The sequence below is a fragment of the Carya illinoinensis genome, chromosome 5 (assembly GCF_018687715.1).
Source record: "Carya illinoinensis cultivar Pawnee chromosome 5, C.illinoinensisPawnee_v1, whole genome shotgun sequence".
NCBI lineage: Eukaryota > Viridiplantae > Streptophyta > Magnoliopsida > Fagales > Juglandaceae > Carya > Carya illinoinensis.
In genome coordinates this window covers 32,773,980-32,790,978 of record NC_056756.1, presented here as the reverse complement: position 1 = coordinate 32,790,978, position 16,999 = coordinate 32,773,980, and the positions used below count along the sequence as shown (strand labels likewise).

Here is a 16,999-nt window from a genome sequence, read left to right as displayed (position 1 = left end):
AATATATATATGGTTCTATATATACAGCCTTGGCTGGCTATCTATGACGGTATTAAAGGCGCACTAGTAGATTTCAAAGATTTCCTGTTCATATAGACAAGGGCGGCTAAGGGGTTGGTTGCTATGTATTGATTGGCTACCTAAAGCCCTTTTAAAAGCAACCCCCAAAAGAAACGTTGGATGTATATATGCAGGTGCAATCAGGTTGGCTGTATGGCGGCTATCATCTGATCTCTTTCTGTGGAAAGGAAGATTTTATTCAGGTAAAAAGATGTAAATGGAACACACAAGAATTAATGGGGATTCACCTAACTCTAATTAGCAGACACTATATATAAACTACGTCTCCCCCTATAGGGAGCTTTAAAATTACGAGATTATTATGAACTGATGAAAAGAGAGAGAAATTCACAGAGAGAAGGAACGAGAGAGAATTTTTATTTTCATATAACTGATATAACATCAATATATCTATATATATAGGATTATAAAAATCTTAATTGACAACTATGACTTGATCAATTACGATGGTTAAATATGGTCATACAATACAAGTTAATTTATAACACTTCACATTTAGATGACCATATTTAAAGAATTTGCCTCGTTAAAATCTTGCCAAAAAAAAAAACCCTGTGGAAAAAAATCAATAGCGAAGGAAAAAGAGTACAGTATTCATGTGCAGTGCTTTAGGATTGCCTCATTAAAATCTTACAAAAGAAAATCCAGTGGGATAAAATCTTAGCGAAGGAAAAAGAGTACAATCAGCACACGTCTTCAAGACATTACTTCTCCTGAAAAGTGCATAATAATAGGTCTTCAAGTCTCCGCATTCCAATCTTCTGCACAATCTTCTTAAATATTACAGTTAGTAATGCTTTAGTGAATAAATCTGTCAGATTATTACTTGACCGTATCAATTTCACATTTCTTCTCATGAATTGCAATGATCTTCTTATGTGGATCTGAAAGATAACTCGCATCTGTATATCCAACTAACTGTAGATTTGATCCATGTTAATAAAATAATCACATATTCAGGGCTTCAATTGCACTGAGATAAGGTGCTTCAGGACCAATAATTTCTTCATCGTCTTCACAAGGATGAAATGGATCTTTCTGCTCATCAAATTATCGAGCAACCATTGAAGTATTCAGTGGATGAGTTTTGTCCATATAAAAGTATTTCAAGACTTTATAGTGAAATTCACCATATTGATTTATGATCATTTTAATATTAAATTTACTACTCTTCTGGAGTTGTGCTCTTCTGGAATTCTTGTAAATAACACAATTAGTGAAGAATTCATCAATATTAAGTCGCTAACCTCATTTTTCAACAAAAATGGTAGCACCACAGGCTTTTTCAGCTTTTCTGTAACTGTCAGGCGCTGCAGAACTATGATACTACATTTTCTTGTCTCTTGTAGAGAGATGTTTCACGAGAGATACTGTGAAATAATTTGTCATAATTTTCTCTATAAAAGAGATATTCAACTCATCTTCATTCACATCTCATCTTCTTCACTTTTCAGTAATCATACTGCATTCTTACTCTGCAATGACTCAGCAATCTTCTCATGACCAATATATGAGGTATTCTGCACCTCGTTCACCAGTTGTTTCTGCTTCCACCGTAGGTGCTATTATGCAGTACAATAACGATCTGACTAAAAAGTCAGATAATGAATTTATCTATGAGCTTGTGAGTCTCAATACCCGATACTCATCATCCATTGTCGCATTTTCTCAGCGATTACAATCAAAAACTTGTGGGGTTGACAAACTCCACGAGAATATTGCTATCTTTCAGCGACTTCTTCTGGAGTCCAACATGAAAATATGAGTAATAAAACAAGATAATATGAATTTAAAATCTTTACTTAAATTTTCTTTTCGATTGTTTACTTCTTTAGATAGGGATGCCATGCAGATTCTTGAAGAGTAAGAGCGTTTAAAGAATGAGGCAAAGTGCCTCAAATTTATGTAATTTTTCTTCAAGATAATAAAATAATATTTCACAAATATTCATATTTGTGTTTCTATCTTCTAATAGATATTCTGTATGCTCTATTTTATTTCTCCTTTAATAGTGCACACTTCTTACAAAACCGTAATATGAATCTGAAATACTAATTGCATTTAAGTAATAGTATTTCAAAAATAATAATCTCATTCATCTCCCCCTTGAAGCAGCAAGGGTTTCAGATTTATATTTCAAATATGTGCAGTTTTCATGAGATCTTCTGAAACTTCAATGACATTTAAATCATATATATAAACTGCAATAATAGCTTTTCCACTTACGTTTGGATTGTTTTAGATCATGTAAGGGTTTTTGAAACTTGATAGAATACATATTTCTAGATGTATTTAGATTAGAAGTTTTAGGCATTTTCTATCCTTTAGGGATTTTCATATCTATGTCATGATCCAATGATATATATAAATATGCAGTTAATCATGCATATCTAAACTCTCGTTAAATTTCAAGCTAATAAAAATCTCAATATGATTTCAACTACTTTAAAAGCATATCAATATTGTTTCTTCGAGAAACCGACTTGTGATTTCTATATCACATTTTCAGATTAAAAGTTTCAAACATTTTATATCATGTATATAAATATCCACTGATATTTAACAAACATCACCTCTTTAGATGTTTGGACTTCGAATCCATATGTATCACATTTTACTAGTGGTTATCAATTCTGTTGAAATTGTCTGCGAGAAACTGACCCGTGATTTATATATCACATTTTCATTTCCTTTATATAAATACCCACTGATATTCAATAGGTATTACCTTTTTAGGTGTTTGAACTACAAGTCCATATGCATCATATTTTAATAGTGATATCAATTCTGCAGGAACTGTTTCTTTCAAATTTGGTCAATATTTTACGTCAGTATTTTCGACAGTTCTTGATTCACTTTCTCATTACTTTTGGTAATGTCAATTGCCATCTTATATGGAAATACGTTGTCGACAATGATTTTATTTCTATCCATAATTTCTTCCATATTCATTAAATGTATCGAGGTCTCGTTATTTTCAGATACTTGTCCCTCTTCAAAGGAAGACATTTTTATGAAAAACCTCTTTAGGAGGCACTCTTTAGGAGATTTATACTCTTCAAGAGTTTATATGATAGAATTTTATATAGAAAATTTGGATGGACTTTATTGCTTATTTTATGGGTACGGCCTCTTCAGGAGCACCAATTTATTTGTACTTTTCTCTTTCGAGATGCTTTATCTTTTGTATCAATAGGTCTCACATGCTTTTAAACATGTCTTATGTTCATTAGAATGTTAAATTTCTTAATTGTCCTATGGGGATTTCAATCCTCGCCAAGATTTTAACAACTAGTATATGATACATTTTTATCTTATTTTATCCATAATTTAATTATCATCTGAACTTCCAGTTCACCTATAATAATCAAGATAATATCGAATTATTTCATTTTATTTGCTTCTAACAAATTTTGCTTTTCACTTTTGGTGGTATTTATAGTAAAAGAATCTTCTGATTCTTTTATGGACGTCCATATGAAAATTATTCGACTTATCGTAATTAATTTTGGATGATCAAGATAATCATGAAAAGGTACAAGTATTTTGAATCATATCACTTTTGATGCATTATAATATTTAATTCAATAATTGTATAATATCAACTCAAAGAGAAAACTAGTAGTTCTTCAAATATGAGCTTCTAGCCCGAAATCATATCACTTCTAATCTCTTAGTTTCTTTGAATAAAACGCATCATTCTTTTCACTTCAGGAAATAAAATGATATAAATCCAATATCATTCACTTCAAAGAATGATGTGGAACTATTAAGACGTGACTAATGATTTTTTAACAAAAATTCATTATTTTACTCAACTACTAGAAAATCAGATATAAATTTAGAATATATTATAAACTTTTGCACTCGATATTGCTACTTCAGGAGCACATTCGAGGCATTTATTTAAATATATATTCTTTAGTGATTTTTATCTGCATAATTTCAATTATGCAACTTCAAGTGCATTAATCATAATGAGTTTTTATTCCATTTTTATTCCAAAATGAATCATATCATTAATAATTCATAACAAGTATAAAAATAAATAAAACTTGTATATAAACTATGTGAATAAAAATTAATCACAGATATAATTGAAATGTATATTATGAAAATTTAATTCACCAAGATATAACCTGAGATATAAACTATATGAATAAACATATAATTTATCAAGTAATAATAATGAATATAATCATTAATACTCACCTTAGATATTATAAATAATATATTAAAAAAATTACTTGAAATAGGAAGGGACGGTCATGATTCGCCGCATCTTCCTCTAATGCTCGCTGTAAACCGTGAACACCATGTCCCGGGTCCTGGACCCGAGCTCCACCGGAACAGCTCTGTCCACGTCGTGCCCCAACTCCGACGGCGAAAATCTCTAAACATGCTAAATATTTTAATTAAATATAAATCTATTTTGCATACATATTAAATATGTTATCTTCCTTGATAGCTAGCAAATTTGAGTTGGTGTTGGAACGAGGAGATGGCACGTGGCGTTAATGGTCAACAAGAAAATTTCATCCCGACCGCAACTTGAGAGGAGCCAGACTCGTGAACGCGGGGGTCACATGTTTTGTTTCCCTCTGTACAAAGGAGACCATTCCTGAACCACCTTTTACTCAAAAGCTTTCAAGAAAAGTCTAACCTCAACAATCATAACCAACACCTTCTGGAATCTAATGCCACAAAAAATGGAGAATTATAGCGGCAACAAGCTTCGTGCTTATAGATTGGATGCTAATTCATTTTCAGTTCCTCTGCGGCGGACCAGCTTCAAGAGCAGCGTTTCTGATTTTTCAGCCACCACTCCTATCCAGGACCGACGCCAAATAAATTAACTTTCCAAGGTCGTTCGGAGTCGCCCGCCTTTCCCTGACGGCAATCCGCGCCTCTCGGAAAGGAGTCGCACACTTGTCCCTCGCGAACCCGACGCACTTCTCATTCGCCGCACGAAACAACCCTCCATTTCTCGCTCCTCGCACCGCTCTCATTCTCTTAGATCCGTCGGTTTCCGGCCGATCACTGCGCGCCACCAGGGGGGTTTGCATTTGTCGGACGCCGCGAGGGCGCACCAGACTCTTGCCCCGCTTTCGCACTGCTGGAAGATTTTCGACTGGCAGGCTTGGAGCGCGGAGGTCCAGGCTCGGGAGTCCCAGAATGCAAGGAGGTATGGCCCAGCAGTGGGATCGTCGGCGGGTCTGGCATGAATGGGCCCTCGGAGCAAGGGGAGCGGGAGGTCGAACGTGATGACTGTAGAAGCGGCTGAGTAGTCGTCGAGATTTGGTGACGCAGAAGTACCCATAAGTTCGATTAAAAGATCGACTGGATTAGAAATTGTGTGTAGAGGTTCGAGGAACTGAGGAAAAACTCACTGAGGAAAGCTCGGAAACGTCGAGGAAAGTCCAGAAAACCCAGGCAATCGATTGCCCATCCGGACTCCGAACACAGCATCTCCGCGCTGCGTATCGTAATAAAGTAATAAACTTATAAACAGCAGCCTTAGCAACTCCACCGGAGCGTCCTCGCCCTGCAGATCCAGCTCGAAGTAAACTGGTAGCTAGGTTTCTACCAGAGCATCAACTTGACTTTTGGAGCAGCTAAACCCAGCGCCCTCCGATCCCACGTCGTCGATTTGATGCTGTTCATGGGTGCCCAGATCTAAGACAATCTTCATGAAGAGAGAGATGGATGTTGGGTGGTGGAAAAGAGAGAAATCGTGCTGATTATGAACTCAGAGAGAGAGAAATTCAGAGAGAGAATTCTTATTTCCATATCACTGATATAACGTCAATATACTCATTCATATATATATATATATATGATTTAAAAAATCTTAAATTTAATTATAATTAAATATAATCATACAATATAAATTAATTTATAACATAAATCTATTTATTTTTCTTTAAAAAATCTTAAATTTAATTATAATTAAATATAATCATACAATATAAATTAATTTATAACATAAATCTATTTATTTTTATAGAAAAGTATTGTATTAATTTATAACATAGATCTATTTATTTTTATAGAAAAATTCACCTAACTCTTCTGTTTGAAGATCGGGCAGAAGTACTATCTACACCTACAAGCTAGACGGTGGCTTAAAGATTACAATCGGCAATAAAAATATCAAAAATATTGTGGCAGTTACTAAACATACTTATTGCGCGCTGCGGTGCAGATCTCCTACACAGCACTCTGCCTCTCCAAATCACATGGGCAATTTGATCCTTTGTTATATATAGATTTAAAGGTTTACAAAATTTGGGTTTTAGTGGCCACATATCAAAGTTTTATTAGAAAAAGTATAATAAAAATAGAATATATAAGATTTACGTGATTCGATAATGTATATATGTACTTTCACAAAATTACTGAAGATAATCAGTATGTCCCTCCCCCTCTCAGGACAAAATGAGAAAAAAAGGTCAAGACAAACATAGCTCAAGGGAAGAGTAACAGCAGCCTACGCAAGTTTTTATGTAACATATGAAAGTAATTTTTTGTGAAATGACTTTTTAAATTAATTTAATGATTTTCCTTGTAAACTCTCTTTTACTTTATAGAGTAGATTTTAATTTTAAATTTTGAATCTTTTATATCATGAAAATAAAAGAGAAAAAGTTTTAAAATGCTCAGTAATTCCCTTCTCGTTTTCTAAAACTATTTATTAAAGTCTTACCACATGCAAGGATGGGCGTTATAGATGCTAATCTTGTATAGTTGTGCATTATCTATATTGTTAGTATCTCTTATACTTACACTCCTATTCGAACGTTGTAATTAAATGATTCCCAAAATTAATATATATATAAACTGCCTCTAACATGTATGAATAAAGAGATTGGGCAATAGATTGGTTCTTCTATGGGAGAAGCGTTAGATATTGATGTAAATGAAGATGGTATGGGCTAGGGACAATTCTTACGAGTTAAGGTGGAGATAGGTTTGCAAAAGCCAATCGCAAGGGGGAGAAGGATTAAGGTATAAGATTCAACCATATGGATCCTTATGAAATATGAGAAATTGCCAAAGTTATGTTTCAAATGTGGAAGAATTATGCATGATAAACTTGGGTGTAAGGGTATAGGTAATGAGGAAGGGACTGCAATGCATGCTCAATTTGGAGTCTGGTTGCATGCTAAATCAATTTACATAAGAAAACATGTGGCTCGTTACAATGCAGAAGGACGGTGGTCCAGTTCGGACAGGGGCTGAGGCAAGAGGTGGGACGGGAAGAGGCTGAGTTGAGATCTTCTCTAATGGTGTCAGTAAGAGTGGAGAAGGTTTCGGAGGATAGGAGAGAAAATGTAAGAACTTTTGTTTTTGTAGATAAGGCTACTAAAGGGGGAGATGCAAGTTTGAATTTGAATGAGGAGAGTTTGGATAGTTTCCAAACGAGGGGATTGATTCAAATCTGAAAAAGGATAAGGTGGTTATGAATGAAGAAGAGTTTGATACTGATTTATCTGATATTCAAACACTAAGGGGTAGGAGGGAAGTTTCATCGAAAGCAACTCATGTGGCCTTGGTGGAGGGGGATTGCACTATTGCAAGGTCCATTATTACTGGCCCAATTTCTATGGACCATCTTGTTGGGCCAAATAATATTGATCATGAGAATGTTGATAGTATATGCATAGCTGATCAACAAACTGTACCACCTGCCGAGAATAAGAAAATGAGTACAAGAAGATGGAAAAGGAAAGCAAGATTACAAGGAAATCAAGGTAGTAAGGAGTCTGAGAATCAGTCTAGTAAGGTGATTAACAGCAAGAAAGACAGCATTGTGGAAGAAGAGCTTACTTATAATAGTTAAAGGCCTATGAAAAGAGGCAGAGGTTTTTCTTTGGATCGTGATAATATGGTGACACATGTAATGGTAGAGGCTGCTAAGCAGCCCCGCCAATCATTATGAAACACTTAAGTTGGAATTGTGGGGGGCTTGCCCCCCGAGCAGTTCTTGATCTCTACTTGTTAGTCAGAGAAAAGAGACCTAACTTAGTTTTTCTCATTGAGACAAAACTAAGAAGTTCTAGATTTGACATGATTAAAAGGAAAATGAGATTCGATTGTTGTTTTGTAGTTGACTCTCTGGGTCAGCAAGGTGGTCTAGCCATGATGTGGCATAGTGGGTATGAAGTGGAAGTTATTGATTATTCTCAAAATCATATTCATGTTCTAATAACTGAACAAGAGGATTGGAAGTAGTGGTATTGCATAGGTTTTTATGGACATCCAGTAGCCAACAAAAGATGTAGTACTTGGGCTCTTTTATCTATGATCAGACCAAGCTTTAATCAAGCTTGGTGTGTAATGGGAGATTTCAATGAGATGTTGTTTCTCATGAGAAAGTTGGTGGAAAACCAAGGCCTGAGAGACAAATGGAAGATTTTAGGCATGCTATTTGGTGAAATTGTCTGCATGATTTGGTGTGGAATGGATGCTTGTTTATATGGAGTAATAAACAGGAAGGTTCAAACTACACTAAAGAAAGGTTGGATCATGTATTGGCCAACTCTCAATGGCAGGACATGCTCAAGAGGTATGGTGTAGATACTCTAATTGCTAGAAGATTTGATCATAAACCAATTTTACTGACCTGTCATAGATATGATCCCTTGCATATATAAAAATAAATAAATAAATAAGTTTCGATTTGAAGTAGAATGGGTTAAGGATGGGGAGGGGGAGGATGTGATAAGGCAAGGGTGGCCTAGTGTGCTAAAGGGGCTGCATGGTTGGGATAGTATTAAGGGTAAGTTGTCAAATTGTTCTAAAAAGGTCATCAAATGGAGAAAGGGGAAGTACATGGATTGTGATAATGAAATTCTGGTGAAATCTAAGGAACTTAAAAAATTGCAGGATGAAGAAGGCCCTCAAAATATAGCTGCTATAAAAACTTTGCAAAAGGAAATTGCTATATTGTTAGATCAACATGATCTTAAGTGGAGATAGAGAGAAAAAGTTAACTGGTACCAGATAGGGGACAAAAACACGAAGTTTTTTCATTTGTGTGCAACACAGAAAAGAAAAAAGAATAAAGTCAGATCTATTACTGATGTGCAAGGTAGAACATGGGATGTACAAACTGATGTTGAAGGTGCATTTACTCAATACCTTGAAGAGATTTCCAAGTCCTCAGAACTAACTGATGAAGACTTGGAAATATGTTTGAGATGTATTAATAAGCGAGTAACAAGTGGAATGAATGAGAGATTGCAGTAGGTTTTCATCAGAGAAGAAATAGAAGAAGCTCTTAATGAAATGGCACCTCTCAAAGCTCCTGGACGTGATGGCTATAATGCTCAATTCTTTCAAACATACTGGCATATTGTAAGGGATAAGGTATGTAAAACTCTGTTACAATTTCTTAATGGGGGTAGAATGTATTTGGGTGTGAACTCTATTTTTATTGCATTAATTCCAAAAGTTAAAGAGCCTACTGTTGTTAACCAATTTAGGTCAATTAGTTTATGTAATGTATTGTATAAATTGGCTTCAAAAGTGTTAGCTAATAGGTTAAAGCATGTGCTGCATCTTATAATTTCGAGCCATCAAAGTGCTTTTATTCCACATAGGCTAATCACAGATAATATAATTACTACCTATGAGTTGTTACATTCCATGAAGACAAAATAGAAAAGAAGAACAGGTTCTATGGCTATCAAGCTGGACATGTCAAAGGCTTATGATCAAGTGGAATGGAAGTTCTTGGAGGCAATTATGAAGAAGATGGGTTTTGGATGTAGATGGATAAATTTGGTAATGGACTGCATTACTTCAGTCAGTTACTCAGTAATTGTGAATGGTCAATATGGAAGTTCTTTTAAACCAGAAAAAGGGATTAGGCAAGGAGATCCATTATCTCCTTATCTATCCCTCTTATGTGCAGAAAGACTTAATGCATTGTTAACTCAGGCAGAAACAAGACAGGAGATTAAAGGTGTTGCAGCTTGTAGAGGGGGTGTGAGGATTAGTCACTTACTTTTTGTTGATGATAGTTTGTTGTTCTGTCGAGCAACAATTGATGAATGGCTACAAATACAAGGCTTGTTGAATATCTATGAGAAGGCCTCTAGATAATGTTTGAATGAAGAGAAAATTGCTATTTTTTTTAGTTCAAATACTAGTGCTGCGAGAAGGGCTGAATTAGCTAATGCAGTTGGTGTTTCAGCAAGCAACAGTTATGATAAGTATTTGGGCCTTCCAAGCATGGTTGGTAGGTCTAAGTATCATTCTTTTAGAGCTATCAAAGAGAAGATATGGACTAAGGTTTCAAACTGGAAGAATAATTTTTTATCTCAGGCTGGAAAATAAGTCATGTTAAAAGTTGTGATCCAAGTTGTCCCAACATATACTATGAGTGTGTTAAGTTGTCAAAGAGATTGCTCAAGGAGACAAATTCAATGTTGGGAAAGTTTTGGTGGGGAAATTGTCATAATCAGAATAAGATCCATTGGAAGAATTGGAAGAACATGGGGAAATCTAAGAAGGATGGGGAGTTGGGCTTTAGGGATTTAGAATTTTTCAATTGTGCTATGTTGGCAAAGCAAGTATGGAGGATGTTGAATAATTCAAGTTCTCTTGTTGCTACAATTCTGAGGCAGAAGTATTGTAGGAATGGAAATGTATTTAAGGCAAAGAAGGGTAATAATTCTTCGATGATTTGGCAAAGTTTATGGTCCTCAATTCCTTTACTAAAAGCTAGTTGCCTTTGGAGAGTTAGGGATGTGATTAATATTAGCATATGGCATGTTAAGTGGATTCCTAATAAGATAAAATCTCTTATACAAGTGTTGGATAGTGATGCTACTGTTTCAGAATTGATTAATAAAGAGGAGGGTTTCTCGAAAAAGGAAGTCTTAACTTAGATTTTTCAGATGGAGGAGGTGGAACTAATTTGTAAGATTCCACTGAGTAGAATAAATGCTCAAGATAAATTGACATGGGCTTATTCTGCAAATGGCTCTTTCAGTGTCAGAAGTGCTTATTATTTACAACAAACTCTTACAAGACAAATGGAAGGAGAATGCTCAAGTGTATCGGCAGGGGTGGTAAATTGGCAGCAAATGTGGAATTTAGTTTTGCCCACGAAGATTAAACTTTTTGTGTGGAAGGCTGTACATCATATTCTGCCTACTTTACAAAATTTGGTGACAAGAAGAGTAATTGAGTCTAATGTCTGTGGGATATGTAAAAGAGAGACTGAATCAGTGTTGCATGTTTTGTGAACTTGTCCTACTGCAAGTTATGCATGGGCTGTTTCTCAATGTCGAATACAGAAATGGCCTACTACATTCCCAAAATTTTCTATGTTATGGTCACATATGTCCACTAAGCTATCTGTAGATGATTTTCAGTTGGCTTGCTTCATCTTAAGGAGGATGTGGATCAGAAGAAACTATGTAGTTCATGGGAAAGATCTTGAGAGTCCTCCATAAGTGGTAATGGCAACTGCAGCAGATAGGGATTCTTTTGTGATATCACTAGCTTGAGAAGATACAGGTGATGTTCTTAATGCAGTTAACAGAAATAAGGTAAGGTGGAAGAAACCTAGTCATCAATAGATAAAAGCCAATTGGGACGCCTCTGTGTGTACAAGACAAAATAAAGTAAGGTTGGGTATTGTTTTCAAGGATGAAAATGGGAAAGTTATGGCCTACGTTTGTGCACAAATTAAGCCTTGTGTTAAAGCTATCATTGCAGAAGGGATGGCTTTGCGAAAGGCATTAGAAGTATGTGCAAAGCTGGGATTTGTTAGGGTAGTGTTTGAAGGTGATTCACAGATCACTGCGAAGGCTGCAACTAGTGAAGAGACTGTATGTACTGACTATGGACCTGTCATCCATGATGCTAGAGTTATGCTTTCAGAAAAGCCAAGTTGGCAGGTGGGTTTTGTTTACCGTGAAGCTAATGGTGTTGCTCATCAGTTATCTAAACATGCTCTAGTTTCTGAAAATGAGCAAATTTGGATAGAGTATGGCCCAATGCAAATTATGTCTACTGTTTTGTGTGAACAGTTTATGTAATGGTGACAGAATTTTTTTTCTTTGCATTCTTCATCAATAGAAATGATATTGTTTCAAAATTAATATATATGTTGCACCATAATATTTGAGTGAGTTGAAATTACTCAATCAAGTCCATACATTGATTCGGAGTATAGAGGATCTGCTACCACTCTCTCATCTGACAAAAAATGGAAATCTTCTTTCTTTTTCTGGTATATATGTATATATGTACAAATGGTGATCACAACTTAGATGAAAAATGAAATTTGCCAAGACTGTTATTCCAAACTGAGATCCTAAAAAGTTCAGTAAGTACTGCATGGTTATTTCAAATTTATACAAGAACCGTCATTTGTTTGTTTTGTCGTAACAAGGGAGGAAATCCTCACCATTAATATTTCCAAATACATGATCAAAATCAGGTGACATGCGTTTCAAACTAAAGGTCGGCCTCACCCTGATCACCTCTCTAGTGGTGGTGGAAGCGGAACACTATTCTTTTCCATGGGCACGGACAACACCCAACCCATGTCTATAAACGTGGGGTTTTGAGCTAGTTGTCTATTTGACCGGTGCAAAACTGCAAGTGCACAGTATCGTAGTTTTATAGTAAAGTAATAAGAAGAGTATCGTCCTCAGGGATTGGTACCTTACTCTTGCCAAATACCAAAATTATGCTAATCTCAATTCTATCTAGAGGAATCGCTAAGGTTTTTGTAGTAGCAAATAAAACTAGATCAACTCAAGAGAAATAAGCAAAGAAAGTAAAACTGATGTTTGAAGATCAAATTCAATAGGGAAGAAAACTTCTAGGAAATCGATTTCACCATAATTCTTCACTATGCTTTTCTCATCCAGCTAATTTAACTTAAACCTCTTTTGTCTATTAGCAAATCTCTAATTCATCCAAAAGCCTCTTTCGATAGTCAATTGGAATTGATTCTAGTTTATCAATTCACACAAGAGTATGCAAATTAAATAATCAAGAACGCAATAAGACCAATGATTTAATTACTACACAGGTTCATACAAGTCTTTCGATCTCTATACTTACCTATGCTGAAATATCCAAGATCTACCCTATGATTCCCTCTTTCGATAGCAAATCACAAGATTAATAATCATCTAATCAATGGCCAGTTAATTAGAAGCATTAAACTCAGAATAAATCAGATAAACAAAGAGAGAATTGCATTAAATTAGCATGGACAAACAAGCATAGTTCGGAATTAGGTTACATCGTTTTCATAGAAAGAAGAAAATTTAGCTCATACTAGAATTGGAATTCAACATAAACGAATTCACCATAATTGTTCTGAGAAGATGGGAAGAAGAAAATAAACACTGAAAAATCCTCCTTGCAGCCTCAACTGGTCGTCAAAAGCTCAAGAGAACGATTCAACGCCTTTCTCCCGTCCGTGCTCGTGTATGAATCCAACGTACGTGCAATAAATTGGAATTCCGTCTCCAAAACAAATGATTTGAATCCCTCTAGCTATGTTTTTCTCTCTCAAAGAGTGTTCTCCAGTCAAAAACCGCGGCTCTAGAGTGAAGAATGGCCTTTTATATGGTCCCACGGCGGAAAACCTAAAATCTGTCAAAATACGATGTTCGCTCGAGCGGGGTGTCGAGCGCGCGTCGAGCGTTCGACTCTGCCTGATTTCGCTCGAGCGTCCTATCGAGCGCACATCGAGCGTTCGACTCTGCCTGATTTCGCTCGAGCGGCCAATGTCTCTGCTCGAGCGATCTTCGTTTTTCAGCAACCTGCTCGAGCTCCCTGTCGAGCGGCAGTCGAGCGTTTGAATCTGCCTGAATTCGCTCGAGCGGCCAAAAGCCTCCGCTCGAGCGAACTTGTAAAATCTGCAATATAAAATTTTGCAATCCATCAAATACCCCCAAACTTACAACTTTGTTTGTCCTCAAACAAAAAGAAAAACAAATGATAGTTTAGGCAATATCAACTCGACCCCAAAGAGAAGTATCATCATTCACCAAGCTTTTATGAATTTAGATTTCATCTCTAGTATCTTACTCTTTTAACATCAAAGATAGCAAGAAAATCAATCAAAAATTTTGCAATTTGTCAAGCAAGAGTTAGGCGTTTACTTCAACCTAAAGCTAAGACCTTGAGTGGGTGTGTGATATAGTCAATTTAACCTCAAACCACCTGCAAACTCAGATAAAAGTAGAACAACCAAAATCAGAAGAATTCTCTTAAAACTTAACCCCATAAGTCCAATTTTCAGAAATCCTCTCCACTAATGTAGTCAACACCAAAATCAAAGATCAAAAGGTCTTTATTAAGGTTGTAATGATAGGCCACAGGGTGAGGGTTAAGAAAGAACTGGATATGGGAAATTAAATCAAACTGGAAAAATACTTAGTGAAAAGAACATTAAAAGAGAAACTCACATGATTCAAATCATAGCTCTTTCTTGGCAATATGCTCATACTTGTGGCATTATTATTGCTGTAATCACTGATGTAATACCAACACTTCCCTTAACAAAATTTGAGGTAATTCACTTTCCGCTTGGCGACTTCTTTTTCTTTTCTTTTCTTTTCTTCTTTTTTTTTTTTTTTTATTTATTTTTTTTTTTTTTATATATCACTTCCTTTCTTCTTCTTCTTCTTCTTCGATCGAATAGAGCAAACATAATACGTTTCATCATGAAACCAATTTTCTCTTTTAAATGTAACTCTCCACCAAAGTATTTTCTCAAACTATCAACGGTAGATTCATTGTTTTTCAGGCTTAGAGCGGGCATGGTTTATGTAGTTTAAAGAATCAATAAAGGCTCATGAAGGCTCAAGGGGGTTGACTATGGAAACACACCATGTAATGATGGCATGACATTTAGGACGGCTGGGAAAGCTTTTTGGTTATGCCAAAGAAATGCCTAGATCATTTCTCTAATATTTGGTCTCAACTAGGATTTCGCCTCAAGGACCCATCAACGGATTCTAGAGCAAAGCAAAATCGAACCTCCCTCTTTCAATTAATTCAACTTCTTCTCTTCATAAGCAAAATGGAATAAGAGAAAAACGACTATGTGCTCAATTGTGTTCAAGGTCAAAGATTTAAACGAAAGTACCCACAAAACTTCACTTGACATAAAAGAAATTTTTGAAAATTTTTCTCAAAACCATCTTCAATCACAAATTTCAGAGTCATAGAGAATTCAATCTTACTCCAATGCATGCTTGGTAAAAGAATCAAACAACCCATCAACAACCCAAAACTTAGAAAACAAGAGGATCAAATAATTATAGGAGTTTACACCCCCAAACTTAAACTAAACAATGTCCTCATTGTGATGCAAAAGTAAAAAGGATTGAAGAAATAAAGGAACTTCCCTGGTTTCATGGTGAACCTTCCGAGGTTTAAAAATTTTTCAGCTCTTTATTCTTGCTAAATACCTGCATCAAAAATTAATTTATTAAAACTTAAATAAATAAAGATAATAAAATAAATGAAAGAAAGATAGATAGATATATGGGTTGCCTCCCATAAGCGCTTGTTTTAAAGTCTACAGCCAGACTTTTCAATGATCATCAATTAGGATCTCCAAGAGGAATAAATGCATAGTTCCTCTCCATTTGCTCTCCATAGTAGTGCTTCAATCTCTGACCATTAACTCTGAAAATGTTCTCAGTCTTGTCCTTCAAATCTACTGCTCCAAAAGAGGAAACTTCATGAATTGTATAAGGTCCCGTCCATCTTGATTTCAACTTTCCCGGAAAGAGTTTGAGTCGTGAATTGAAGAGTAAAACTTGTTGTCCTGGAGCAAACTCTCGCCTAAGAATCTGTTTATCATGCCACTTCTTCGTCCTTTCTTTATAGATCTTGGCATTTTCATATGCATCATTCCGAAACTCTTCCATCTCATTCAATTGAAGAAGTCGCTTTTCACCTGCTGCCTTCAAATCAAAGTTAAACTTTTTCACAGCCCAATAAGCTCTATGCTCCAACTCTACAGGAAGATGACATGCCTTTCCAAACACTAATCGGTATGGAGACATCCCGATAGGTGTTTTAAAAGCTGTACGGTATGCCCACAAAGCATCATCAAGCTTCTTCGCCCAATCCTTTCTATTGATTTTGACCGTCTTCTCAAGGATGTTCTTGATCTCTCTATTTGAAATTTCAGCTTGACCATTAGTTTGAGGATGGTAAGCAAGTGCTATCTTGTGCTTCACACCATATTTAGACAGAAGATTCTCAAATAACTTGTTGCAAAAGTGAGTCCCTTCATCACTAATAATAGCTCGTGGAGTGCCAAATCTTGTGAATATGTTCTTGTGCAGAAATTTGAGCACTACCTTTGCATCATTTGTTGTTGTAGCAATTGCTTCCACCCATTTTGACACATAGTCAACTGCTAGCAAGATATATGCAAAACCAAAAGAAGGAGGAAAGGGCCCCATAAAATCTATTCCCCAAACATCAAACAACTCAACTTCTAAGATACCTTTCAATGGTAACTCATGACGCCTTGAAATATTTCTCATACGTTGGCACCGGTCACAAGTTTTCACCAAAGTGTAACTATCACGAAAAATGGAAGGCCAAAAGAACCCACTTTGAAGTACTTTAGCTGCTGTACGGGTGGCTCCAAAGTGTCCTCCATATGATGAGGAATGACAATGATGGAGGATGTCTTGCATCTCTTCTTCCGGCACACATCTTCTCATGATTTGATCGGGGCATCTTTTGAACAACAAAGGCTCATCCCAAATATAGTGATTCACATCATGCAAAAATTTCTTACGTTGATGGTAAGTAAGATCAGGTGGTAAAACCTTACAAGCTAGATAATTAACAATATCAGCATACCACGGAAGCTTGATCTCACATGCAAACAACTGCTCATCAGGGA

General features: G+C 35.8%; 1 protein-coding gene across 1 annotated transcript; it reads left to right on the top strand.

Moving 5' to 3' along the window:
• The first annotated feature begins 9,765 nt into the window (after positions 1 to 9,765).
• LOC122310270 lies at positions 9,766 to 10,979 on the top strand. The gene is made up of 3 exons (XM_043124154.1): positions 9,766 to 10,115; positions 10,227 to 10,327; positions 10,414 to 10,979. The coding sequence occupies exons 1-3, from the start codon at positions 9,766 to 9,768 to the stop codon at positions 10,977 to 10,979; spliced, it is 1,017 nt and encodes a 338-aa protein (XP_042980088.1).
• Positions 10,980 to 16,999: the final 6,020 nt, after the last annotated feature.